The 23,429-nt window shown below is 37.2% G+C and overlaps 1 protein-coding gene across 3 annotated transcripts in view; it reads left to right on the top strand.

Annotated features, from left to right (window-relative positions):
- The window catches only part of Il15 (interleukin 15), a 71,045-nt gene extending 48,014 nt beyond the window's left edge, over positions 1-23,031 (top strand). For all 3 annotated transcript variants that reach the window (XM_046459641.2, XM_046459640.2, XM_046459639.2), the window contains 6 exons: positions 13,899-13,997; positions 15,070-15,167; positions 16,188-16,272; positions 17,941-17,985; positions 19,803-19,940; positions 22,622-23,031. In XM_046459641.2, coding sequence (XP_046315597.1) covers positions 13,986-13,997; positions 15,070-15,167; positions 16,188-16,272; positions 17,941-17,985; positions 19,803-19,940; positions 22,622-22,732 — 489 coding nt within the window. In that variant the 5' untranslated portion in view covers positions 13,899-13,985 and the 3' untranslated portion in view covers positions 22,733-23,031. The remainder of the gene's footprint in view (positions 1-13,898; positions 13,998-15,069; positions 15,168-16,187; positions 16,273-17,940; positions 17,986-19,802; positions 19,941-22,621) is intronic.
- The last annotated feature ends 398 nt before the right edge of the window (positions 23,032-23,429 follow it).

The following is a 23,429-nucleotide window of genomic DNA, read 5'->3' as shown; positions in this document are numbered from 1 at the left end:
TCTTATTCCTTTGTTAGGTAACATAATATTAATAGATTTAATATCAATTCCTAAGTGTTTTTAAGTATTTATTGTAGATTTAAGTTGTGGACTGTCAAGACAAGAGAAAGCATCACTCAAAAACTTTGCTTCCCATACTGGGAAAGGAATTAGTGTATTTTCAGTGGTAGATACAGATGTCATTACACAGAATAATGACATCGAGTTAGGTGGAGTTATGACCTTGTTCCTGTGTTTATTTAAAGATTAAGCATGGTTTATAGAGATATAGTTGGATGTCCATTTGACAAAGGTATACCTATGATTAACTTTGGTTCTCAACTTCACTATATTAAGAGAACCTAAGAAATAGTAAACCATATTCCTGTGTGTGCCTGTGAGGATATTTCCAGAGATGATGAGCAGGTGGGTGGCATCATCCTATAGACTGGAGGCTTGGATGGAGCAGAAGGAGGAGAAGCCTACCAGTGCTGGCAAGCTCCAGTCTTATTGAGCAGGAGAATCTATTGCTGTTGCCCTTACCTGTGGACATCAGACTCTATCTTCAGCCTTTCCACGTGGAATCATACCAGTGACTCTTCAGGGGTTTCCACACCTTCAGTTTCAGACTGAGGCCACAGCATTGGTCTCTCTTGTTCTGAGGCTTCCAACGTTTTATACTGAACAGCTACTGATTTCTCTGGCTCTCTTGGCTGCAGATGGCCACTGTGGGACTATCCAGCCTCTGGTCACATAAGCCAATGACCAATCTAATAAATTCCCTTGTATAATTTTATATATATATATATATATATATATATATATATATATATATATATATCCTACATATATCCTGACAATTCTGTTCCTCTAGAGAATGCTAATAGAATTCTCATGTTTAATTGCCTCGAGTAAAAAGAAGGAAGAGAAACGTTTTTTTAAGGGTAAAAGAAGTCAATAGTAATCTTCTGCTTTGCATGGGAACATGTTGCTCAGTGTCCAAAGGGGATCTAAACTACACAAGAACTTTTTCATTTAAAAATAAATAAATAAAAAAGGCAAGTGGCAGCTCAGACAGGCTAGCTAGTTGTGCCTTCCTTCCTTCCTTATGGTAGCCCATATGTTGAAATGCTATAAGCAAGAAAAGAATTTCTTTCATCTTCTTTCCTGCTAATGTTTTTTACTTGATATAAACATTCCGTTCCGGCATGATAATAGGTGCCTAAGGGAATTAAAGTGAAATAACAAGATTCTTAGCATATTTTTTATTCCCATACAATTTATGTTTCACAAATTTCTACTAGAAACTGAGAAAACACTTCTTCCTCCCAAAGGTAATTACCCTGCATAGCCTTTCTATCCTATGGAAAGACATCCTTTCTAGTTAGTAATGCACAGTATCTTGTTAGGTGCTCATGTTAAGTCATTAATTGGTTTGACTAAGGGTACTTGACTGCAGAAAGCTTATACTGTCCATTGGTTGTGTGTTACTCCCAGAATTAAGTGACCCTTTTAGTTGTTCCTGAGGCCAAGAATCATTATTCTCTTTTGGAGTTTACTGATTGCAAACTTCAGTTTAATTCACAAACTTTTGAAATGATGTCTTCTAAGAAGCAATTTTTTTCTAGAGAGTAATTCAAATTTTTAAAGAGTTGACATTACAAAGAACGTGTGAATTGGTGTACTGGAAGATGAAGACTCCTCAGGGAAGACTTCTTGTAGTGTTCCTTTCTCTATCAGAAATGGGTTTTGCTGATCTGTGTTTTCTCGTAAACATTTATTAACAACAAAACCAAGGTAATTTATTATCCTCATGTAAATGATTAATGCACTTAACCACTAACATCCACCTTTGTTTTCTACCTATATACTTCTAGATACTTCCCTCTTCTTAATTTAACCATAAAAAAATTAAATTTATCAAGAATAGTACAAACTACAAACTTTTTTTTTTTTTTGGTGGTGATAACTAGGAATTGAACTCAGGGGTATAATACCACTGACTATATCCCCAACCCTTTATCTTTTTCTTTTTTTTTTTTTTTTTTTTCACTTTGAGACAGGGTCTTGCTATGTTGTTGAAACTGTCCTTGAACTTAGTATCTTCCTGCCTGGGCCTCCTGAGTAACTGAATGTGTCACCACCCCCTCAATCTTTTGATCAAAACTATCTAAAATATTAATTTCTGACTAAAATATATCTATCAGAAAGTCACTTCTATTTTTCTCCGTAGATCCATGACATATATTCATAATATATGAATTTACTTTGAGAAATAATTTACTTTGAGAAATAAATAATATGTATGAGTACATTTACTTTGAGAAATAAATAATATGTATGAAGAAAGGGATTTCATTCCTTTTTTTCTCTACAGTGGCACATAGCGAGTAGAAAGTCAAATTGTAAGGTTTCTCTGGACAACTTGGGAAAGCTTAGAGACAATGGGATTATAATAGGAACATTTGTTAGTGGTGAGTAAAGTAGAATCGGTGTCTTCCCTTGGTTGTTCTACTAACCTTACTGTGGGAACCTGGAACAAATCATCTAATAACTTCTGGCTGACTTTTATCTTGTTCATTTACAGTCTTCCCTCCATATGAATGAGTTCTACATCTATGATTTAACCAACAATAGATGAAAAGTATTTGAAAAAGTTGTGTCTTTTCTGAACATGTAAAAACATTTTTTTGTTATTATTTTTTAAACAAATAGTATAGCTATTCATGTAGCATTTACACTGTATTATAAGTGATCTAGAGATGATAGTAGGTGTTTGGGAGGAAGTGCATTGGTCATGTAAGTGATATGTCAGTCTGTATTAAAGACTTGAGCATCTACAGATGTTGGTATCCACGGTGGGCTCCAGGTACTAGAGTATGAATGTATAAGGGTAAGTTCCAAAATTTAGTTTCTCATCTAGTAGAATAATGGTTTAAAATGGAGAAGGTAAAGTTAAAGGACCAAAAGAGACATTTGGGTGGGAAAGAGAATGTTAAAAATTTTCTAGGGCAATTATTTTTTTAAATTTTTATCTATGGTGAGAGTACAATTAATGGTTTATAGGGGTCTGAGTAATGTCCAGCTTTAGGAGGCAGGCCAAAGTGCAAAAATAGTATAAATACTTGATAAAACAAATGTTTTCAAAACCACACAGTTACTGTTACAAATAGTATCTGTTTTAGTGAGCTTTATCACTGCTGTGACTAAAAGACCTGACCGGAACAATAATAGAGGAGAAAACATTTATTTGAGGGCTCCCAGTTTCAGAGGTCTCAGTCCATAGACAGCTGACTCCATTCCTCAGGGCTGGAGGTGAGGCAGCACACCATGGTGGAAGAGTGTGGCCAAGGGAAGTAGCTCCCAGGATGATCAGGAAGCAGAAAGAGAGACTTCATTTGCCAAATACAAAATAGATACTCCAAAGGCACAGCCCTCATGATCCACCTCCTCCAGCCACACCCCACCCACCTTCAGTACTACTCAGTTAATTCCCTGGGGATTAACTGATTGGGTTAAGGCTCTCATAACCCAATATTTTTCCTCTGGACCTTCTTGCATTTTCTCACACATGAGCTTTTGGAGGACACCTCATATTCAAAACATAACAGTGTCACCGTCCAAATAGAAGCCTCTGTTGGACATATATGTTGGGGAGGCTGAAAGATTTCAAGCCTAATTAGATTTCAACTAATTATTACCCAATTCTTTACCTACAGAACTAATAATTAACATGTAACTTTACCATAAATTTTCATTCTTCAATAATTGATCATCTCTCCTTTCTTGTAAAAAGAATGATCATGGGTAGCCAAGAATCACAAAGTAATTCTTTCAAGTAGAAAGGCCACTGAGAAGATTAGAGTCATAGTTTTCTAAGAGGTACACATCTGGCCTGAGTTTTTATACTAGCTGATACATAATTTTTTTTTGCTCTTTAATCATTCATTTAATTCACAACTAATTTATTTAATTCTCAACTAATTCCTGTCAATTATAATTGTGAGATAACATCACTAAGAATCTGAAGTAGTTTCACATTGCATAGCAAATCAAATTAGATTCTTCAATTCGGCTTTGAAGGTCATGGGCAATCTGTCTCCAAGGTGCTATTCATGTGTATTTCCTTTGACTTCCTTCAATGCTCTTCAGTGAGTGGCATCTTTTAGGCTTTCTCATAATATAATATTATTTATGCAGGTCTATATTAGCTTGCGATAACCTCCTTTCTATTCAGGTTTCATCCACTCCTCAAAACTAACCTCAATTTCCACATAAACCAAAAACCTTCTCTATTTGCAACAGCATTTATTAAATATTATTTATTACCCATTTATACATGTATTCCCAATCATACAACAAATATATACTGAGTCCCTTCTGTTATAGGTACTGTCTTCTCCTAACCATAAACTTTTATTGCATGTATAGTCATAATCAATTAGTATGCTGAGTTTGTAGTTGAATGTTTATTTTATCTCCACTATAAAAATGTGCCCACAGTGGCAATGATTATGTCATTTAAAAAAAGATAATGAATTAGTATAAGACAAGTTCAGGCATGCACGGAGTTATGAGGCTGGTTCTTTGTCTCTTCTTGGCTACTTGGAAGAGCCCTTGCACTTCATAAGCAAGGGATGATCCAGTTAGAGGGGCCTCCAGCACTTATTGTGTCCAGGCTCCTTAAGAAAAAGAAAGCCAGGCATGGTGACACCTGCCTGTATTCCCAGCTAGTTTGGTGGCTGAGACAGGAGGATCCCATATTTGAGGCAGCCTGGGCACCTTAGGGAGACACTGTCTCAAAAAAAAGTAAATAAACAAAAGGGACTGGGGATGTAGCTCAGTGATAGAGCACTCCAGAGTTCAGTCCTCAGTACTGCAAAAGATTCCCAAATCAGAACTGCAGAATTAGTTAACTGGATCACTTTTTAGGTATCTCTTCAGAGTGGGAAAAGAAATCACAAATTGCAGATATCTGAAAATTGAAAAATACCACACATAACAAAAAATTATCACCAAGTTTCAGAATCATATTTATAATGATTTAAAGATACCTATACTCAGATTTTCTCTTTCATACATTTATAGATTTTAATATTTTCCATAAAATAATATAAAGAAAAATCATTCTTTAGCACAGTGAATTGAGGGTTTGGGGGGTTTGTTTTTGTTTTTGTTTTGTCATTGATGGTTTAGGAAGTATTCACTCACTTCCATAATGACCAGAAACATCACATACCTAACTTGCTCAGTGGCTTTTTGTTCAAGCAATGCCTGTTTAGGGAGAAGCCATGGAGAAATCCAGCTTCTGGGTCTCCCTGGGCATGATCTCAGACAGGAGGTGCAACTGGCGGCTCCCTCTTGACTCTCCATCCTCACCATTCTGGGCAGGTCTTGCTGGAAGAGTTGAGGAGAAGAAGAAGAAAATAGCCAAGGGGCCTGAGAAATGGTGATGTCAAAGCCTTTTCCCTGATATCCTTAAGATCACAAGTCAGGTCTTGATTCTGCCTGAGGTCTACTGGGGTCGGGCTGTCATTGGAGTGTAGATAGATTGAAGGAAATGCCGGCATCTCCTTGCTAGTACTACTGGCTGCAAGCCCAGGATGATTTCAGGAAGCAGAAGATGAGCACCAGGCGGGGCTGCCCTCCATGCCTCCATCATAGTACCAGGCTGTGGTCTCTCACCACAAGCTCGCAGGAGAGTAGAGCTGAAATCTAAGCTCCAGTTTCCTGACAAATCTGCCTTGTTTCTAGGAGTTCAGTAAGTTAACACTCTCCCTTATTACTCTTTCCTTGCCAAAGAGTTTTTCAGTCAGTCTCTCGGAATTTTGCAATAAATGCCTTTTTGATCTTGTGTATGATTTTATTTTGAGGAATAATTCTCTTTCTCTACTTTATTCCGAACAGGGTAGGTTTTCAGGTGACCCAGCCTTTTCCTAAAGTGCATGTTGAGATGAGTGGACAAATTTAGGTTCGTGCTTCGTGATCAAATTAAGATCAAATCATATTGAGATTTTAAAAGCCACATTCCCTTTATCTTTAAATATCACGTGTAGATCACCATTCTGTGGCCATTATCCCCTTCAAGATGAAGAATCTGTTAGGCCAGTTGCCAGGGACTGCTGCTTGCTGGTTCCCAGCTGACAACTCTAGCCGTCCTAGAGTTTCTCTAGGACAAACTCTTCTTGCCCAAGGTCACACCTCCCTGGAGGCAGCCTTTGCCCAGTGTTCCTTGGGTGGAAGTGGAGGGGTGGGGGGTGGTTCCTAAAGGCTTCCGTTCCCCTTCTCCCACCTTGGTACAACTCTCAGGCTCCATCCCAGCCTCAGAGCCTCTTGCTAATGATTGCACAGTGACTTCATTTCTCTTCCTTCTGTCCATTTGAACTATCTTCCTTCTTCCACACAGATATCCTTAAGACATGTCCTCATATACTTCACATGCATAAAAACTGTCTCAGATTCCTGAAGAACCACTGTTAGGAAGCACAATCTTTTTAATGGTTGCTTTTCTGAGGATGAAAGCAAAGATCCTTTAGAATATGCAGCCCAGTTTCAGAAATATACAAATTGAAAACAACCTGTAAGTCAGGTACAGTGGCACATGCCTGTAATCCCAGCGGCTTGGAGGCTGAGGCAGGAGGATCGCGAGTTTAAAGTGAGCCTCAGCAACAGTGAGGCACTAAGCAACTCAGTGAGACCCTGTCTCTAAATAAAATACAAAATAGGGCTGGGTATATGGCTTAGTGGTCAAGTGCTCCTGAGTTCAATCCCCAGTACCTCTCCCCCTCTGCAAAAAAAAAAAAAAAAAACATGTTTCTTACCTTCAAGGAAAAAAGCTCTCGGAGACCATGAGAATGCTATAATTGCTTGCTGCATGATCGTTTTAGCTGTGACCAACCACTTGAAGCAATTAGAAGCCTTCATTAGGCCATTATCTAAAGAAAGGTTAAAGACTGTTGATGTCTCCTCTCCTTGCTGCAATTTTCTCTTTACCTGTGCTCCTGGCTTGATCTCTTCTGAACTCATGGTTCTGGGCCATTGCATTGCATCTGCAGTCCTGCCCTCTCCTGAGTTCTGGTTTACTTATTCATCTGTCTGCCAGAACCTTTTCTTTGATATCCTTCTGATGTCCCAGACTTAACATGTCCAACAGCAAGTGAGTCACCTTCCCCTCAAACCAATTTTATTTCCAATGTCCATCAGTGGCACCACTATCCTGATATTCCAAGCCATAACATCTTAGTCACACTAGACTCTTCCCCTCCTTCATGCTGCATAGCCACACAACCACCAAGATCTTCCACTTGGCTTATGAAGAATTACCCCAGCCAGGCCTCTATTTTCAATTCTTTGTTTTGTTTTTGGTGCTGAGGATTGAACCCAGGGTCTCCTGCAGGCCAAGCACATGCCCCACCACTAGCTCCACCTCCACCCTAAAGTCTTTTTGGCTTGTTTGTTTGTTTGTTTGTTTGTTTTTTGGTACCGAGGATTGAACTCAGGGGCACTCGACCACTGAGCCACATCCCCAGCCCTATGTTGTATTTTATTTAGAGACAGGATCTCACTGAGTCGCTAAGCACCTCACCATTGCTGAGGCTGGCTTTGAACTCGCCATCCTCCTGTCTCAGCCTCCTGAGCCACTGGGATTACATGCGTGCACCCCCAGGCCCAGCCACCCTCAACTCTTATTACCACTCCTTGGTTGAGATTCTACAATAATAAATGCTCATTTCCCTACCTTACTTCCTTTAAACATACCCTGTGTGTAGTGGTGGAGACAATCTATTTAAATGCAAACCTAATCATGCCATTATATGCATGAGCACAATGAAAAGGAACTTCCGTCAGGTTCAGCCAAGGCCTGCATGACTGACTCCCATTTCTCATTTACCACACCACTCCACTCCCTTTCTCCAACTTGATGTGCTAGGCAAGGTGGAGTGCTCCCTTCTCCCTGTGGGCCTCCTGTTGTTCATGCCTCCGAACTTTGGCCCATTATCTTCCATGCCTTCTTGCCTGTGACCAGAGAGCCCTTTTCTCCTTTGTTGGCCTGACTTTGATCATCCTGTAAGGAAATTTATTTTTATCATCTCTGGAATGTTTCCTTTCAACCTATAAGACTACAACGAAAGCCTGTGCTGTGTTTCTAAAGGACAGGAGCTATAACGATTTGCCTGTAGGCCTAGCACCTGGCACATACCAGATACTCCTCTGCTGGGGAGCACTAAGACCAGTAGATTCTGGGATCCTTGTGCATTTCCTGATTTCATGTCTTACTTCTTATATTTTCAATATCCCTGTAAAAACTGATGAGTTTAGAATTCATTCATTCAGTAAGTATTTTTTGAGCCATTTATATGAATGTTACCTCTAGAGAATAGTAAACAAAATAAATTAATTTCAGCACACACTATGTCTATTAAACAAATAAGAAAATTTCATTAGTTACTCCAGAAAAAATAATGAGGACATCCTGTGTTCTAAGCACTATTCTGGAAGGAAGGAAATTCTGTGAGGAGGAGAGTTGGAGATAGCATACATGGACCATTTTAGAGTGTTCTTGTTATATAGAAGGTGGACAACTTAGGGAGTCCTTAGAGGAAGTCCTGAAGCCAAGAGTTTTCCAACAGGAGTTGAGAGAACTAATAGTATATGGGTATTTCTGAGATAGGTCACATTGCTACTTATCTATCATCTATATACTTAACTGCATACCTACCTACCCACCTACTGTGCTTTTTTCTAAGAGTTATTTTTCTCCTTCTCTGATTGCCACAACCCACCACTACCACCTTCTGTTAGATTGCTCAAGGTATCTTCACCTTTTCTTCTATTTTTATGAGTTTGGAAATTGTTTGTTCTTTCCATAGTTACATTTTCTCTTGACTTTTCCCATTAATCAGTATGAATATATTTCAAATACCCAAATAAAACAATAACCATTGCCTGACTTGCTGCTTCTTCCTTTTTCCACATCATTATCCATGATGTTCCTTCTTCGTTGCTATTTGAAAATGCATGATTAAATCAGTAACTGATTTGGGATTGAAGATGGAAAGACTGCACAGAGAATGTTTTGTGATTATCAATACGGTCCATATTATGGTAGTGGTGCTGATTTCATGAAAACATGGATTGTTAGAACTCTGCATACTATTTGCTTAAAGTGTGTATATTTCATTATCTTGACATGGTACCCTGATTAAACTTGACTTAAAGATGTAGGGATCGATGTTAGGGAGAGTAAGAAATAATTAACAGATTGCACAGATTGATGACTCAGTATTTTTGAAATTACTGTAATTCAACATTCAGTAGATTGATATTATTATTGTTGATTTGTAATCATATAATGTAGCAGGTATGATTTCAGATTTTGTAATTTTTAGAGCTCATGAAATGATAAAGTCATTACTTTTTTTCACAAATACTTAACAGATTGGAATTTGAAATTGGCAAAATGAATGTTGGAGAAAGACAAAGTATTTTGGGATGTTAGTATCTACTTGGGAAAGCATTGCAGGGACCAAGGCACCTGTGGTATGGGGAAGCAAGCTCAGCTAAGAAGCTGGTGGTTGTGAGAATGGGCCCAATGTAGTTAAATCCAAAATTATGTAATATATGCTACTCTTAACATGCTTTTAGGTATTTTATACACTTATGTATGAAATACTATTTTTTAAAGGAAGAAACATTCTGACTTGTCATTTGTTTTTGTTGTTTTGTTAATACTGTGAGATTTATAGGCCTATAATAGTCTGTTTCTGTTGCTAAAACAAAACACCTGAAGCTGGATGCTACTAAAGAAAAGAGGTTTATTTAGCTCACTGTTTCAGAGGCTGGAAGTTTTAGATTGGGTAGTCCCATCAGTTTGACATTTGCCAAGGGCCTCATAGTAGGTGGCATCACAATTGCAGGGTGCCCTAAAGAAGAAGAGATCACATGGTGAGACTAACTGAAACTCAAACTAAAAAGCATCTTTTCAGCCCAAGGGATTCATGAGTCAAGCTTGTTCTTTTATAATAACTCACTCTCACAGAAACAGCTGGAGGCCTTGAGAACATCAGCCCCTTCCACAAGCACAATTTCAGCAACTTAACCACATCCCACAGTCCCTACCTCTTAAACACTCAGCCACTTGTTGGTACTGTCACATAGAGGACCGAGCTTCCAACTCCTGAACCTTTGAGGGACAGTGCAGACCATAGCAAGGCCCTTGAATATGTTGTGCAACATTATAAAATAATTAAATACCCACTTCAGGTCTTTTAATTTTATGAATTAATTTTTGAAAATTTAGCAGTAGTCCCTGGTAACATAGTTTATAATTATTTATGTTTTAGTTTTAATATTGTACTTAGAATGTGTTTGAGGGAGTCTCTTATTTGAAAGAAGCAATTAGTGTAAAAAAATGCCAGTACGATTCATGACACTTAAAAATATACTTTCTCAGCTATATTCAAATTAGGGCTGATGGAGGGATGCATAAGATTCAGGGATCATCAACAAATGAACTTTTTACTAATGTAGGTGGTTGGGAGATCCAAGGCCCCAATCACCCATTGACACAGGAAGTTGTATTGGAAGACGGTCAAACCCATTCATTCATGTGTTGTCTATGGCTGTTTTCACTGTAGTGGTCTTATTAAGTAATAATGAGAAAGACCACAAGATTTGCAATGCCTAAGGTGTTTATTATTTGGCTCTTTATTGAAAATGATTACCATGTTCTGTTTTATAAAACAATGATAGTTTTGCCCAATGACATTCTTTATAGAACTAGAAAAAACAATCATGGAATTCATTTGGAAAAAATAAGAGACCCAGAATAGCCTATGCAATTCTTAGCAAGAAGAGTAAAGCAGGAGACATCACAGTACCAGACCTTAAACTACATTACTGAGCTATAGTAACAAAAACATCATAGTATTGGCCCCCAAATAGACATGCACACCAATGGCACACAAAAGAAGACACAGAGACAAACCCACATAAATACGGTTATCTCATACTAGACAAAGATGCCAAAAGCATATATTGGAGAAAAGATAGCCTCTTCACTAAATGGTGCTTGGAAACTAGAAATCCATATGAAGCAAAATGAAATTAAACCTCTATCTCTCACCTTGCACAAAAATTAACTCAAAGTAGATCAAAGATTTAGGCACTAGAACAGAGACTCTGCACCTAACAAAGGAAGAAGTACAACCAAATCCTCACCATGTTGGCTTAGGACCTGACTTCCTTAACGAGACTCCTAAAGCCCAAGAAGTAAAATCAAGAATCAATTAATGGGATGAACTCAAACTAAAAAGCTTCTTTTCAGCAAAGGAAACAATAACATGAAGAGAGAGCCTACAGAATGGGAGAAAATCTTTACCACATGCACCTCAGATAGAGCACTAATCTCCAGGATATATGAAGAACTCAAAAAACAATACCAAAAAACAAACAAACAAAAAAAACCCACAAATAACCCAATCAATAAATGGGCTAAGGAACTGAACAGACACTTCACAGAAGATATACAATTGAACAACAAACATGAAAAAAAAATGTTCATTATCTATAGCAATTAGCGAAGTTTTGATTTGCATTTCTCTAAGATTTCATCTCATTCTGGTCAGAACGGCAATTACTAAGAATACAAGCAACAATAATTGTTGACAATGATGCAGGTGGTGGGGCAGGGAGGGTACACTCATACATTTTTGGTGGGACTGCAAATTGGTGCAACCACTATGGAAAGCAGTATGGAAATTTCTCAGAAAACTTGGTGTGGAACCACCACTTGACCTAGTTATTCCACTCCTCAGTTTAATGATGCAGCCACATCAATGTTTAGAGCTGCTCAATTCACAAAAACTATGGAACTAACCTAGATGCCCTTCAACAGATGAATGGATAAAGAAACTGTGATACATATACACAATGGAATATTAATCAGCCTTAAAGAAAAATGAAATTATGGCATTTGCAGGTAAATGAATGGAGCTGGAGAAAAATCATGCTAAGCAAATTAAGCCAATCCCCTAAAAACCAAAGGCCAAATGTTTTCTCTGATAACCAGATGCTAATCCATAATGGGGATGGAGTGGGGAAGAATGAAGGAACTCTGGATTGTGCAGAGGGGAGGGGAGGGAGTGTGGGGAAGGATGGTAGAATGGATCGGACCTTATTACCCTAGATACCTGTATGATCCCACTACCTGTGTGACTCTACAACATGTTCAGTCAGAGGAAGGAGAAGTTGTGCTCCCTTTGTGTACAATGTGTCAGAATGCATTCTACCGTCTACTGTCATATGTAGCTAATTAGAACAATTTAAAATATAAATAAATAAAAATTTTAGTAAAAGGAAAAAAAATGTTGTTTTGTTTTTTTTAACCCCCAGGGATTACATCCACTCACAAACACATATGTTCTTAGGAGAATTGGTGCTCCATAGAATGATAGTATGTGGCAAGTTGAATACCTCCAAAGCTGCTGGTGAAAGACAGGTTTGCTGTTTCAAACCACAAAGATACTTACATCCTTTTGCCAGATGCCAGACAAAGCTATAACATGTTTTCCTTTTTCAGCTACATGGTTTTCTGTTATGGTTATGTTGTTAGAAGCTTCTGAGGACATTCCTACCGCATTCCATCGTCATGCTTGAGAACCCCTTGCAACTATGGAACATTCTGGCTAAAGCACTTAGTCTTCTTTTCTTCATGCCAGCAGGAGGTAGCCAGACAGGGCAGAGGGGGTCACTGCTACAGAAATCCAGGAGGGAAAGAAAGCCTCATTGTCTATTAAAAAGTAGCTTCCTAAGGCCTTACTAAACATTACATCACTCTTAGCATTCATTATTCAATCCCAAGACAATAAATAGTATTTTTTTAAAATGTAGAATTTGGGATACTATAAAAAAATGTAGAGAGTTTAAGATGATTTGGATGAAATTACAAAAATAATTGTGAAAATGATGTAAGAAATGTTGAACTCTGAAATAATGTAGACAGAGTATGATTATGAAATGAGAACAATAAGAACAGCAATTTTATTGTTTTAAATAAATCGATCAATGGGCCGGTTAGGTCAGATGTACAGGAAAATTAGGTTTAATACATTCTTGAGGAAAATATTCCTCAAACATATCCTTGTAGTATCTTGTTTAATACCTTGATAAATGGTAGTTTTTCCTTTTAAACTAGTACATTATTGATTTTAAAGCAATCATTTTATGTTTTGGAAATATCTTAAAAATGTAAGAATTTAACTGTTTGACCTTATGAAATAGTTGTAGTAAATACTTATCTCAGGGGATATGGCAGATTTTGATATTTTTGTGGATGAGGCCAATAAATTTGTATTATTTTTATATATTATTTCTATAGGACAACAATGAATTATTTTTTAATTTTAAATATTTTAATAAAATGGAGGTGAATATATTTTGATTCTTGCATTCTTCCCATACCTTAAATTAGAAAAAGTAGAACTTTATACTTAAGAAATTCTCAAATGACTGAACACATCTGTTCAATGTCTGTAGAAGTAGCTACTGCTATTGGAAATTGGATTGTCAAAGAGTAGTCATACAAATCTAAGAATTTACATGCATCTACTTTTCACTAATGTTATTTCAGAAATTTTCAGTTCAGGAACACAATATAATAAAAATGTTTCGCTCTTTATGATCAGACAAACCAGGTCTCATATCCTGGCTGTCACATACAGGATGTGGGGCTGGGGCAGCTTACCCAAACTGCTTACCTTACCCCACAGGACTTTCATGAAGATTAAATGTGATGCATATAGCAGGGAATTTCATTTTAAAAAGTAGGTGCTCAGTAAACATCAATTCCTTCCCTTTCTTTCCAAAAACGTCTCCTCATGACTTTAATGGATTGTCCTTCACCTGGAATTGTATTACAGGAGGTATTCTGGATGGATGGCTGCTGGAAACCCATTACCATAGCAGGCTCTTCTTCAATACCTGAGGACTTACTCTGGCATTGAGTAATGAGAATTTCGGTAAGAAAAAAAAAGGAGGAAAATAGCATATGCACTTTTCTTTCAAAGGTCATTTGAATCTCAGACACTTCATAACAAGCTATACGATTAGTTGCTAAAGACCTTGGGGTGTCACAGATATCTGTTCACCTAGGATTGTCTTTATTTTGAAAATATATTAAATGGAGTTTTCAAAACAAGATTAACAATTTTGCAAGGCCCTTCGTGTCATTGTAAATGCATTATTTCACTCATTCCACTCTATTTTGTTCTTAAAATGTCTGTCTATGCAGTAAATTGTGCAGTCTTTGAGGGCAAGGTCTGAGAATAATTCATCTCTTCTGTGGAGACCAAATGAAGCACAGAACTATAAAAGCTTTGAAAACACAAAGAGTAGGCAAAAGTATTGAAACTTTGGGAATGTCTGAGATAAATGATTTTCCTAAATCACAGAGAAAAATTATTATACTGAGGCTCTCAGAATAGAATAAAGCATCTTTATTTGATTCCATTCATATGTGTTTTTTCCAAGTGATCACGTTAATACGTTATTAATTTTCAAATTGTGGCATGAAACTAATATATAACTGGTGTACCTGTTATCAGTGCACGTTATTAATCTGTGCTGCATAAAATATGTTGGTCTATTAAAAAGAAGAGAAGGATGACAGGATTTGAAAGATAATAGAAAAAATTAAGTGACGTTAGTATATAAGTATAGTACTAAATATGTAAACTTTGTTAAATGATTATCAGAAACGTGCATCCAGAGAAATACTTATTAAAGAATTTTGAGGGGCTGGGATTGTGGCAGAGAGGAAGAGCACTCACCCACATAAAAATAAAATAAAGATATTGTGTCTACGTATAACTAAAAAAATAAATGTTTAGAAAAAAAGAATTTTGAGCATACAGATAGATTTGGAGGTGGGGGATAAAGAAAAAAATAAATTCTAGTTTCATGATTTGATACAAAATATTAATTGTGAAATGATAATTTTACATTTTTGAATCTAGAAATATAAAATATTATTTTACATTTAACTTTTCAACTAAAAATATTTTAATATCTGTCTATGATTATATTTTTCAGAAACCACATTTGAGAATCACTTCCATCCAGTGCTATGTGTGTTTACTTCTAAATACTCATTTTTTAACTGAGGCTGGCATTCGTGTCTTCATTTTGGGGTAATTTTACCTTTAGATATCATAATCAGCATATCAAAGGCTATGACTATTGTCCTTAAATGTCTTCCCCATGAAACTTGTCCCCAGAAAAATGGTCAGTTTGCTTTTATCTCTAGGAACGAAGAATTTGTAGTATAATAGGCTAGATTATAGCAATTCAGAGGAGGCTGGGTGATCAGCCAACTGTGCATTTCTCCATTTTCCTAATATTCCAAATAAGTATTTTCCCCTCACCTTTGATTTCCAACTGCACCCAGTTGGCCACCAGCACCAAATTTATTATTGTCTAATCTTATCCCAGTTCACTTTTCCTCCACTAATACCTTCATAGTATGGGGAACCATAGGTTTGTTCAGGTAAATGTTCCTCATAAGCTAGATTAGCCTTGATTATCATGCTTTTGTATAAGATCCATAAAAAAAGTACTGTTTTCCCAAAACTCTAGCAATTATTCCACAGTTACATGGTCAGTATCTTTCATCTGGATATTAAATTTCAAATTTTACCAAAGTTACTAAGAATATAATCATTTAGCCCAGATCAGGCTAAAGTTTGCAAAGTGTATGAAGGAAACTGCTACAAGCATAAGAATAGTGTGAGCACCATGGAACTGAACATACTGGAAAGAACATTTACTGATACAGCTGTTACATGAAAATGATTGTTGCCTGTTTTAATATCTGCATAGTAGGCTCCTGGAGCCTCTACCTAAAGAAAACTAGTAACTCATTCAAGAACAGTTATTGAGCATGGCCATACATCTTGCATTGTTTCTGCTTCATTAATTTGACTTTTTGGTAATCCTTGAGGTTGGCCAGTCCTGGAATTGACCTAAAGTGTCAAGGTGCACTCTGTATTCAGTGCTTAAGTTCATCTACAAGACTATTGAATGCACAGAGACTGGGATGACACTGACCTTCACACTGGTCAGAATAAAAACATTTTGATTGCTCTGTTGCTTATAGTAAGACAGTAATATATCATTCAAATGCTGTGCTTTGTTTCCACCCACCCCCCCAGCTGTATTAGTGCAGGTATTCCTAAAACAGAGGCTAACTGGGAAGATGTAAGAAAGGATTTGCAAAAAATTGAAAATCTTATTCAAGTGAGTACTCATTTATTTTCCATAAATAGCTGGTATAATTGCTATGGTGTATTTTTTCTCCGTATATTTTTCTATCAACCTTAATGAAAAATGTCACATTACAGAATAATATTTTTTTGTGTAAATTTATTAGCATTTTAGAGTCTGAAAATACATGTTTTTCCATAGTTTTTTTTTTTTAGGTTCTGGTTATCTTTAAAATTTAATTTATAAGTGGTCTACCTGAAAAGTTCCAATTTTCACAGGTCAGACTGCCAGGTATCTTAGTAGCCACCTGCAAGGGAACACAGGGTGGACCTGACTTCAAGGAAGGATGTCTTGTCTGTAGACTAAAGACCCCCTTCTTCCACCTAGAAATACCACCAGAATCAGTTCAGTTATGATGAGCAGGGGCCCCACACAAAACAACAGTCTGAAGTGGTACACTTTATCCCAGGGGCTGCGGGTATCCCATCTTCTGCCTAAGAAACCAGGCAGCCTGGCCAAGAAAAGTTCCCCCTACTGCAGCAGGTGACACCAAAAAGATCCTGAAAACTTAGCTGCCATTGGAATCACAACATACAGAAATAGGTCAGAATTTGCCAAATCAGAAGAAGCTGACTGCATGTTAAAATAGATTTAAACAGGACCAGGGTCTCTTAACATAATAGTCACAATGCCACAATACCAATGAAAATCACTGTACCAAGAAGAGAAACATCACAATCAAGTTGGACCAGATGTTGGAATTATCTAACATGGATTCAAAGCAGCCATTTTAAACGTGCTTCAAAAAGCAGCTACAAATATCCTTGAAACAAATAAAAATAATAGAAAGCCTTAGCAAATAACTAGAAAATATAAAAGGAACCAGTTGGAAATTATAAAACTAAAAACTGGGATAGCTGAACCACAGAACAAACTAGAAAGGCTCATTAGCAGAATGGTTATGACAAAAGGAAGACAGTTAACCTGAAGATAGAATACGAGAGAGAAAAGGAGGCATGGAGGCTCAGGGACCTTGGGGACAATAACAACAACAACAACAACAACAACAAAAATCCAGCATTCCTGATATTGGCTTCATAGAAGAAGAGGAGAGGTTCCACCAAGTAAAGGCAGAGTTGATATGAAAACACAGGCTAGCTATGCTATCTATAAGAAGCTTCTTCAAGTATAATGACATAGGAAGCCTTAAATTACAGAATAGAAGAAAACATATCCTACTGTAGTGGGTTGAATAATGATATGTGGGAAGGAAGAAGGGTTTGACTATTAAAGAATAGCAGGAAGATCTTTGGGTTAATGGTGATAGTTTTGTATCTTAACTATGGTATGGTTATGTGAACCTATGAGACAGAATCACATAGAACTTCACTCACATGTATGCACACACATTATTGTTCATAAAACTGGTAAAGTTGAAAAACGAAGGTAGATTATGTCATTATCAATTCCCTGGTTGAAATATTGTACTATGGTTCTGCAAGATATTGCCATTGGGGGAAACTTGGTGAAGGGTACACAGGATCCCTCTGTTTTCTCTCAAAATTGCATAGGAATCTAAAATTATGCCAAAGTTATAAAAATGATTTAAATGGCTTAATTTACTGTTTTCAGTAAATTGCTCTCATGATATCTGAATCAGTGCAAAGTTTTACATGTTATGTGATTTTGTTTTTTTTTCAGTCTTTACATATGGATGCTACTTTATATACAGAGAGTGATGTCCATGTAAGTAGTTCTTTTCTTTTTCAAAATTGCTTTTCTTTTCAGTTTTCAAATATCTAAGAAGCATATTTTCAAAATTGAAGTGTGTATAGCTTTTAAATATAACTTTGATGTGTTTTTATAACATATGCTATGTCCTTAACATCTGCAAATTTTACAAGTGATTGTTGAGGTTGTGGGGCTTGGGGACAAAGAGCTACATAAATACTGTTTTTATAATGGTGCCAAATCAAAATACACACACACATACACAAAAGCCTTTTCCATCAATGTCAAACATAATATATCCTATGCTTTTGTGATGTGGTCAAATCATGATGCTAAAGTCAGGTTAACTGATTCAATTTAAAAGTATCCCCACATCAGTTATTTCTAGGCTGTCATTTACCATCATCTCAAATCACATTTTGTACAAACTGCTTAGGAGCATTCGTGTTCCGTATTTTGCATGGATCTTTACATATGTCAGAAAAGCACTCTGATTAAGTTCTCTGTATGAGGGAATATACACATAGTTCATAAAACTTACCAGAATTCAAAAATGATGAATTGGTTTCATTAATATACCGACATTGCCTGGGGCTTGTAGGTTTTTGGTTTTGCTGTTAGTCTTTCTCCCCGGATTATCACTAAAACCAAGAAATGAGTTCTCAATTTCACTTTGTGAAAAAACACACTCGTGCTGTATGTGTTCAAAACAGTGTCCTCTCTGTTATTCTTCAATTAGAAATTCGCTGAAATAATCTTTTCCCCCACTAACATTTCATGTGCATTGAAAAGAATCTGTAGCTAAAAAACAGAAAAAGCAGATGCCCATCAAACACTTGGGTAGTGCTGCTGAACATGGAAATTGTTTCCTGTCTCCCTCCCCTGGCTTCAGCACGTTTTCTGTTTTTCTTTGCATTTTTTTTTTCTAAGCAGAAATCAGTCAGAGAACCACCAACACTCAGCATCCTGGGGTTACTTTTTTGCAAGAAGAAAACCTTGCAACTCGTGGGCTGTGGGGAAATTGAAATTTAGATTTAAACTGACTCAACCACTTCTTACCTGTGTTACTTCAGAAGTCACTTAACATTTCTGGACCTCAGTTTTATTATTGTTTATATGGTAATAGGGTCTACCTTTCAATCATGAGCAGCTGCAGTGGGAGGTAAGGATACTGGAGGGGTGGGCACATGGGGTGTCCATTTATTCATCCATTTAGTGAGCATTTAATAAGCGCTTGCAGGGATATAGATATTGTACCAGGCATTGGGTACCTTTAAGAACCTTAAAAGTTCTTTTAAGTTTAGGTTTTTGTCATGGAAAGTATACTTTGAGATCCCTTTATGATTTGGCCAACTTTTGAATCAACACTATTCCTGCTTTATATTTATATTTCTTAGAGTCCCTTCTGCCTCTAAAACTTGGGAAATTTTAGGAATAGTGTGATTAGCAGCTACCACTATTTAAAATGTTAACATATGTCTGTTTCCAAAATTCTCAATGACTATCTGTACTGAGGTTTAGAAAGTCTAGGGCCAGTGTTATCACACTTTCCACAAGGGAAATGTGCTGAGTACATTCATGTTTTCTGGTATTAAGTTCTTTCTCCTGCATAATAGCACCATCTTTCTTATTTGTGATTGGTTGGTTTGGTTTTGATTTCAAAGCCAAAAAGAAAAAAAATTAAGCTGCTTCCTATGTAAAATCTTTTATGAGTATCATATGTCTTTATAAAATATTTGGCTTGATTTTTTATATAATCAAAATGACATCAATGTAAAAATGAATAATGCAATTTTTTTTTCAAAATGTCTCTTTGTAACTCTTACTTCTAGCCCCGTTGCAAAGTAACAGCGATGAACTGCTTTCTCCTGGAGCTAGAAGTCATTTCACATGAGTCCAGAGATGGAGACATAGAGGAAACAGTAAAAAACCTGATCCTCCTAGCAAACAGTAGTTTATCTTCTAATGGGGTGAGTTATCCAATAGTTTTACAGCGCTACATCTGATGTTTTTGGCTTGATTGCAAGAAGTTATTAGTAGACAAGCAGGTCTTTCTCAGCAGTGCTCAGGAGAAAGAATTCATTTCTATTGGAGTGGCATCCAAAAGTGGCACCATACCTGGCGTATACACATGGTCCTCAACTGTTCATTGACTGATTTGATAAATAGACATTTGCTAAATAATGCCAGGCAGTGTGCTTCAGTGCTGCAGTCACAGTGGTGAACCAAACAGGTGCTTTAAATAAGCATTAATCTAAGTACATAATCACATGTTCAACATCAGTAACAGTAACTCACATTGGGGTTTTACTGTGTACTCAGTCCCACTTCCGGACACTGTTCTTAAAGCTTTAAACTGATATTCATTTACTCCTCAAAATAAATCTGTGAGATTATTATCCTTATATCTTTTTTAAAATCCAGTGAACCTCATTTCTAGTTGAAAGGTGAAGAAATTGGAGTATTGGAGCTTAAATCATTTGCTCCAATTCGTGTAGCTAGTAAAATGGGAAGCCAGAATTCTAAGCAAGCGGAGTCTGTCTCCTTATGCTGGAAAAGGATAATCATAATTAATGATTAATGACTGGAGTACAGTTTAGGACATGCCAGGCAACGTAAGCAATAGAGGGTTCTAAGAGAACTGATGCTATGGAGCCATGGTAGATGGGGAAACCAGCCATGCAGAGTCCTAAAGCACAAAGAATCATGGCTTTCATGGCAGAACACTTGTGGCAAAGGCAAAATGACAGAAACAGAGAGGGTGTTGTCAAATTAGGCCATTTAATAAATTCATTTTGGCCTTCAGGATACAGTCTGAAAAAACACCCATGACCCCTGCTTTTAAGGAGGGAGGAAATAGAAGTCAACCAATCAGGAAGCAAATGAGTAAAAAGTCAGTTATTCATTAAGTCCAATGGCAATAAAGAAAGCAGGTAAAGGGAACAGGTAAAGGCTGTAGGCTTAGATAAGTTTTCCCTAAGATGACCTGTGACAACGATGGGAAGGAATGAGCCTCAGGTTGTCTGGGGAAGTATGTTCAGGCAGAGGCAATTGAAAGAATAGTGATTCAGAGGGAGCGTGGCTGGAGACCTTGACTTTTCCCTAAAAATGCCAGGCTACTTTAGGTCTTTGGCTTAAATGTCACCTATTTTCAATGCAAGCTCTTCCCCCTTTTAGCAGTCTCCTTCCCCTCCTGTGTACGTCCCACTTCCTGACATATCATGCACTTTACTTAATGAATAGTGTCCATTTCTTTCCCCTCAGAATGTCAGCTTCAAAGGGTAAGGCATTTTTCTCAGTGTTCTATGCCAATTTTCAGAATAATGGCTCACATGTACTCAATAGCCAATACATTTGCAAACACAGTTATGGCTGCTTAACACTTAAGATGTTACCTCCATCTTATCAGTGGAGAAAGTGAATCATACAACAGATAACCCATGACAGTATCAATGTGGAACCATTTAAAGTGTTTGTGGACAGTCAGCTCCCTTAGGACATGGTGTGGAATGTGTGTAGTGGTTCAAGGGGGCAGGTCTGCACAATCGAAAGACCTGGATGTGGAGAATTTCAATTGAATATGTCAACGGAGCTGGATCACTTAATATCTTCCCCTTCCTCTCTGATGATTATTTTCAAGATCAAATAGGACAGTAGTATATATAATCTGACAGTACTTAGCATATGGTATGTGCTTGACAAATATTGGTGAATCTGAATTCCAAGTGCCTAATTATAAAATCTACTTCTAATTTTTGCTGGCATAGCCTTCATGGTTGGTTCAGATGACCTCTGAAATGTTTGTTCAGGATTGCTACATTTGGAACATTCTGGTTATTGATGATAGTGTGCTGGAATTACAAGAGTTTGTAGTATTTGCCTACGTGGATTAATACCACCAATAAGGATTGAGTGATTTTTGTGTGCCAGGTCCTATGCTTAATGCTGGAGAAGCAGGAATGAATGACCTTGCCCTCCTGGGAGAGCTTAGAGTCTAGTAGTGTAAAAGGGGTAAATCTTCATCAAGTGAATGGAAAATGGGAAGTGGATATGAGAGAGGTCTAAACGAGGAGTTCTGAGAGACAGGACATGGAGCAGAGCCCTAAGCGAGCTCAGGGATTCAGAAAAACCTTCCTAAAGGAGACAACAGTTGAATATTCTTAGATGTACATGGCAGTAGCTAAAATAGGAAGAAATTAACAGAAAAACAGAAGCAGAGAGGCCTTCAATAGCATGCTGTGTGCCTGGGGAGGAGTAATGGAGCTCACTTGATGTTCTCAGAGCATAACATTTGAAGCAGTGGGGAAAGGTGACAGGAATAGGAACAGCTCTTGGAGGGCTCATGCAGGATGCAGGGAAGCAAAGGGCCCTATAACATGCTAGGAGGAGATGGCGAGAAACCGTGGAAGCACTCTAAGCAGGAAGTCTGATAGGCATGGCTTACTTTTTTCAATGACCTTAATCCATTATAGGAAAAATAAGCTATATCATAAAAGTCCCAATTCTCTTTTCTCATAGTTCTTCTTTCTATGATATTAATTTGTCAAAGCTCTCATGTCTCAAGACCTCACCATATTGTTTAGATAATGTAATATTCCAAGAAAGAAGTATATTAGACTCACCAATGTAATTCTTCCTTTTTATTTGGCAGAATATAACAGAATCTGGATGCAAAGTATGTGAAGAACTGGAGGAAAAAAATATTACAGAATTTTTGGAGAGTTTTAAACATATTGTACAAATGTTCATCAACCCTCCTTGATTGCAATTGATCCACTTCAGTGTTTCTGTTATTAACAAACATCTTCCCCGATGCTTAGAAGCAACAAAACACTCTGCATTTCAAATGTGCTGCCAAAACAAGATGTTCCAGCAAGAAGATGATCAGGATCTTGGATCATGTGAACTCCTAGAAATGAAGGCAGGAAAATGTCAGTGACAAAGTTAACTATGCACTTTTCTCAGACTTATTTTCCTCATTTATTTTTAATTTATTGTTGAAATTGTACATATTTGTAACATAATGTAAAATTGTGAATAAAATTGTGTACTTTTCATCAATTGAAATTGCACTGATATTTTACCTCCTATAGGAAAACGGGGTTGGGGGGCAGCGTTTGTTTAAAGGGTATAGTCTAATTATATAGCATGGCGGGGCCTGACCAATGCCGTAGCTGGGCTGGTGTGCATGTATGGAACCACTGACTACTGGCTGTCATTTACTTCTCCAGTCACTGTAGCACCCAGAGAAGGAACTGGCTACCAACAAAAGAGGAACTATATGGGCACCCTGTGCTTTATGCTGTAATTTAGTTATAGATATATACAGCACTTGTTATTAAAGAAAGACACTGCAATGCCTGGTGTACAGTGTGTACCAGTAAATCTTAGGTGGTAGTGGTAATAAACACACCTTCACTGAAAGGCAGAACAGTGAACAGAAAACTGATGGTTTCAAC

The sequence above is a fragment of the Marmota monax genome, unplaced genomic scaffold (genome assembly GCF_021218885.2).
Source record: "Marmota monax isolate L192 unplaced genomic scaffold, Marmota_monax_Labrador192_F-V1.1 WCK01_AAM20220418_F8-fsc00039, whole genome shotgun sequence".
NCBI lineage: Eukaryota > Metazoa > Chordata > Mammalia > Rodentia > Sciuridae > Marmota > Marmota monax.
The sequence above is the reverse complement of the archived record's forward strand: the minus strand, read 5'-3'. Positions and strand labels throughout refer to the sequence as shown.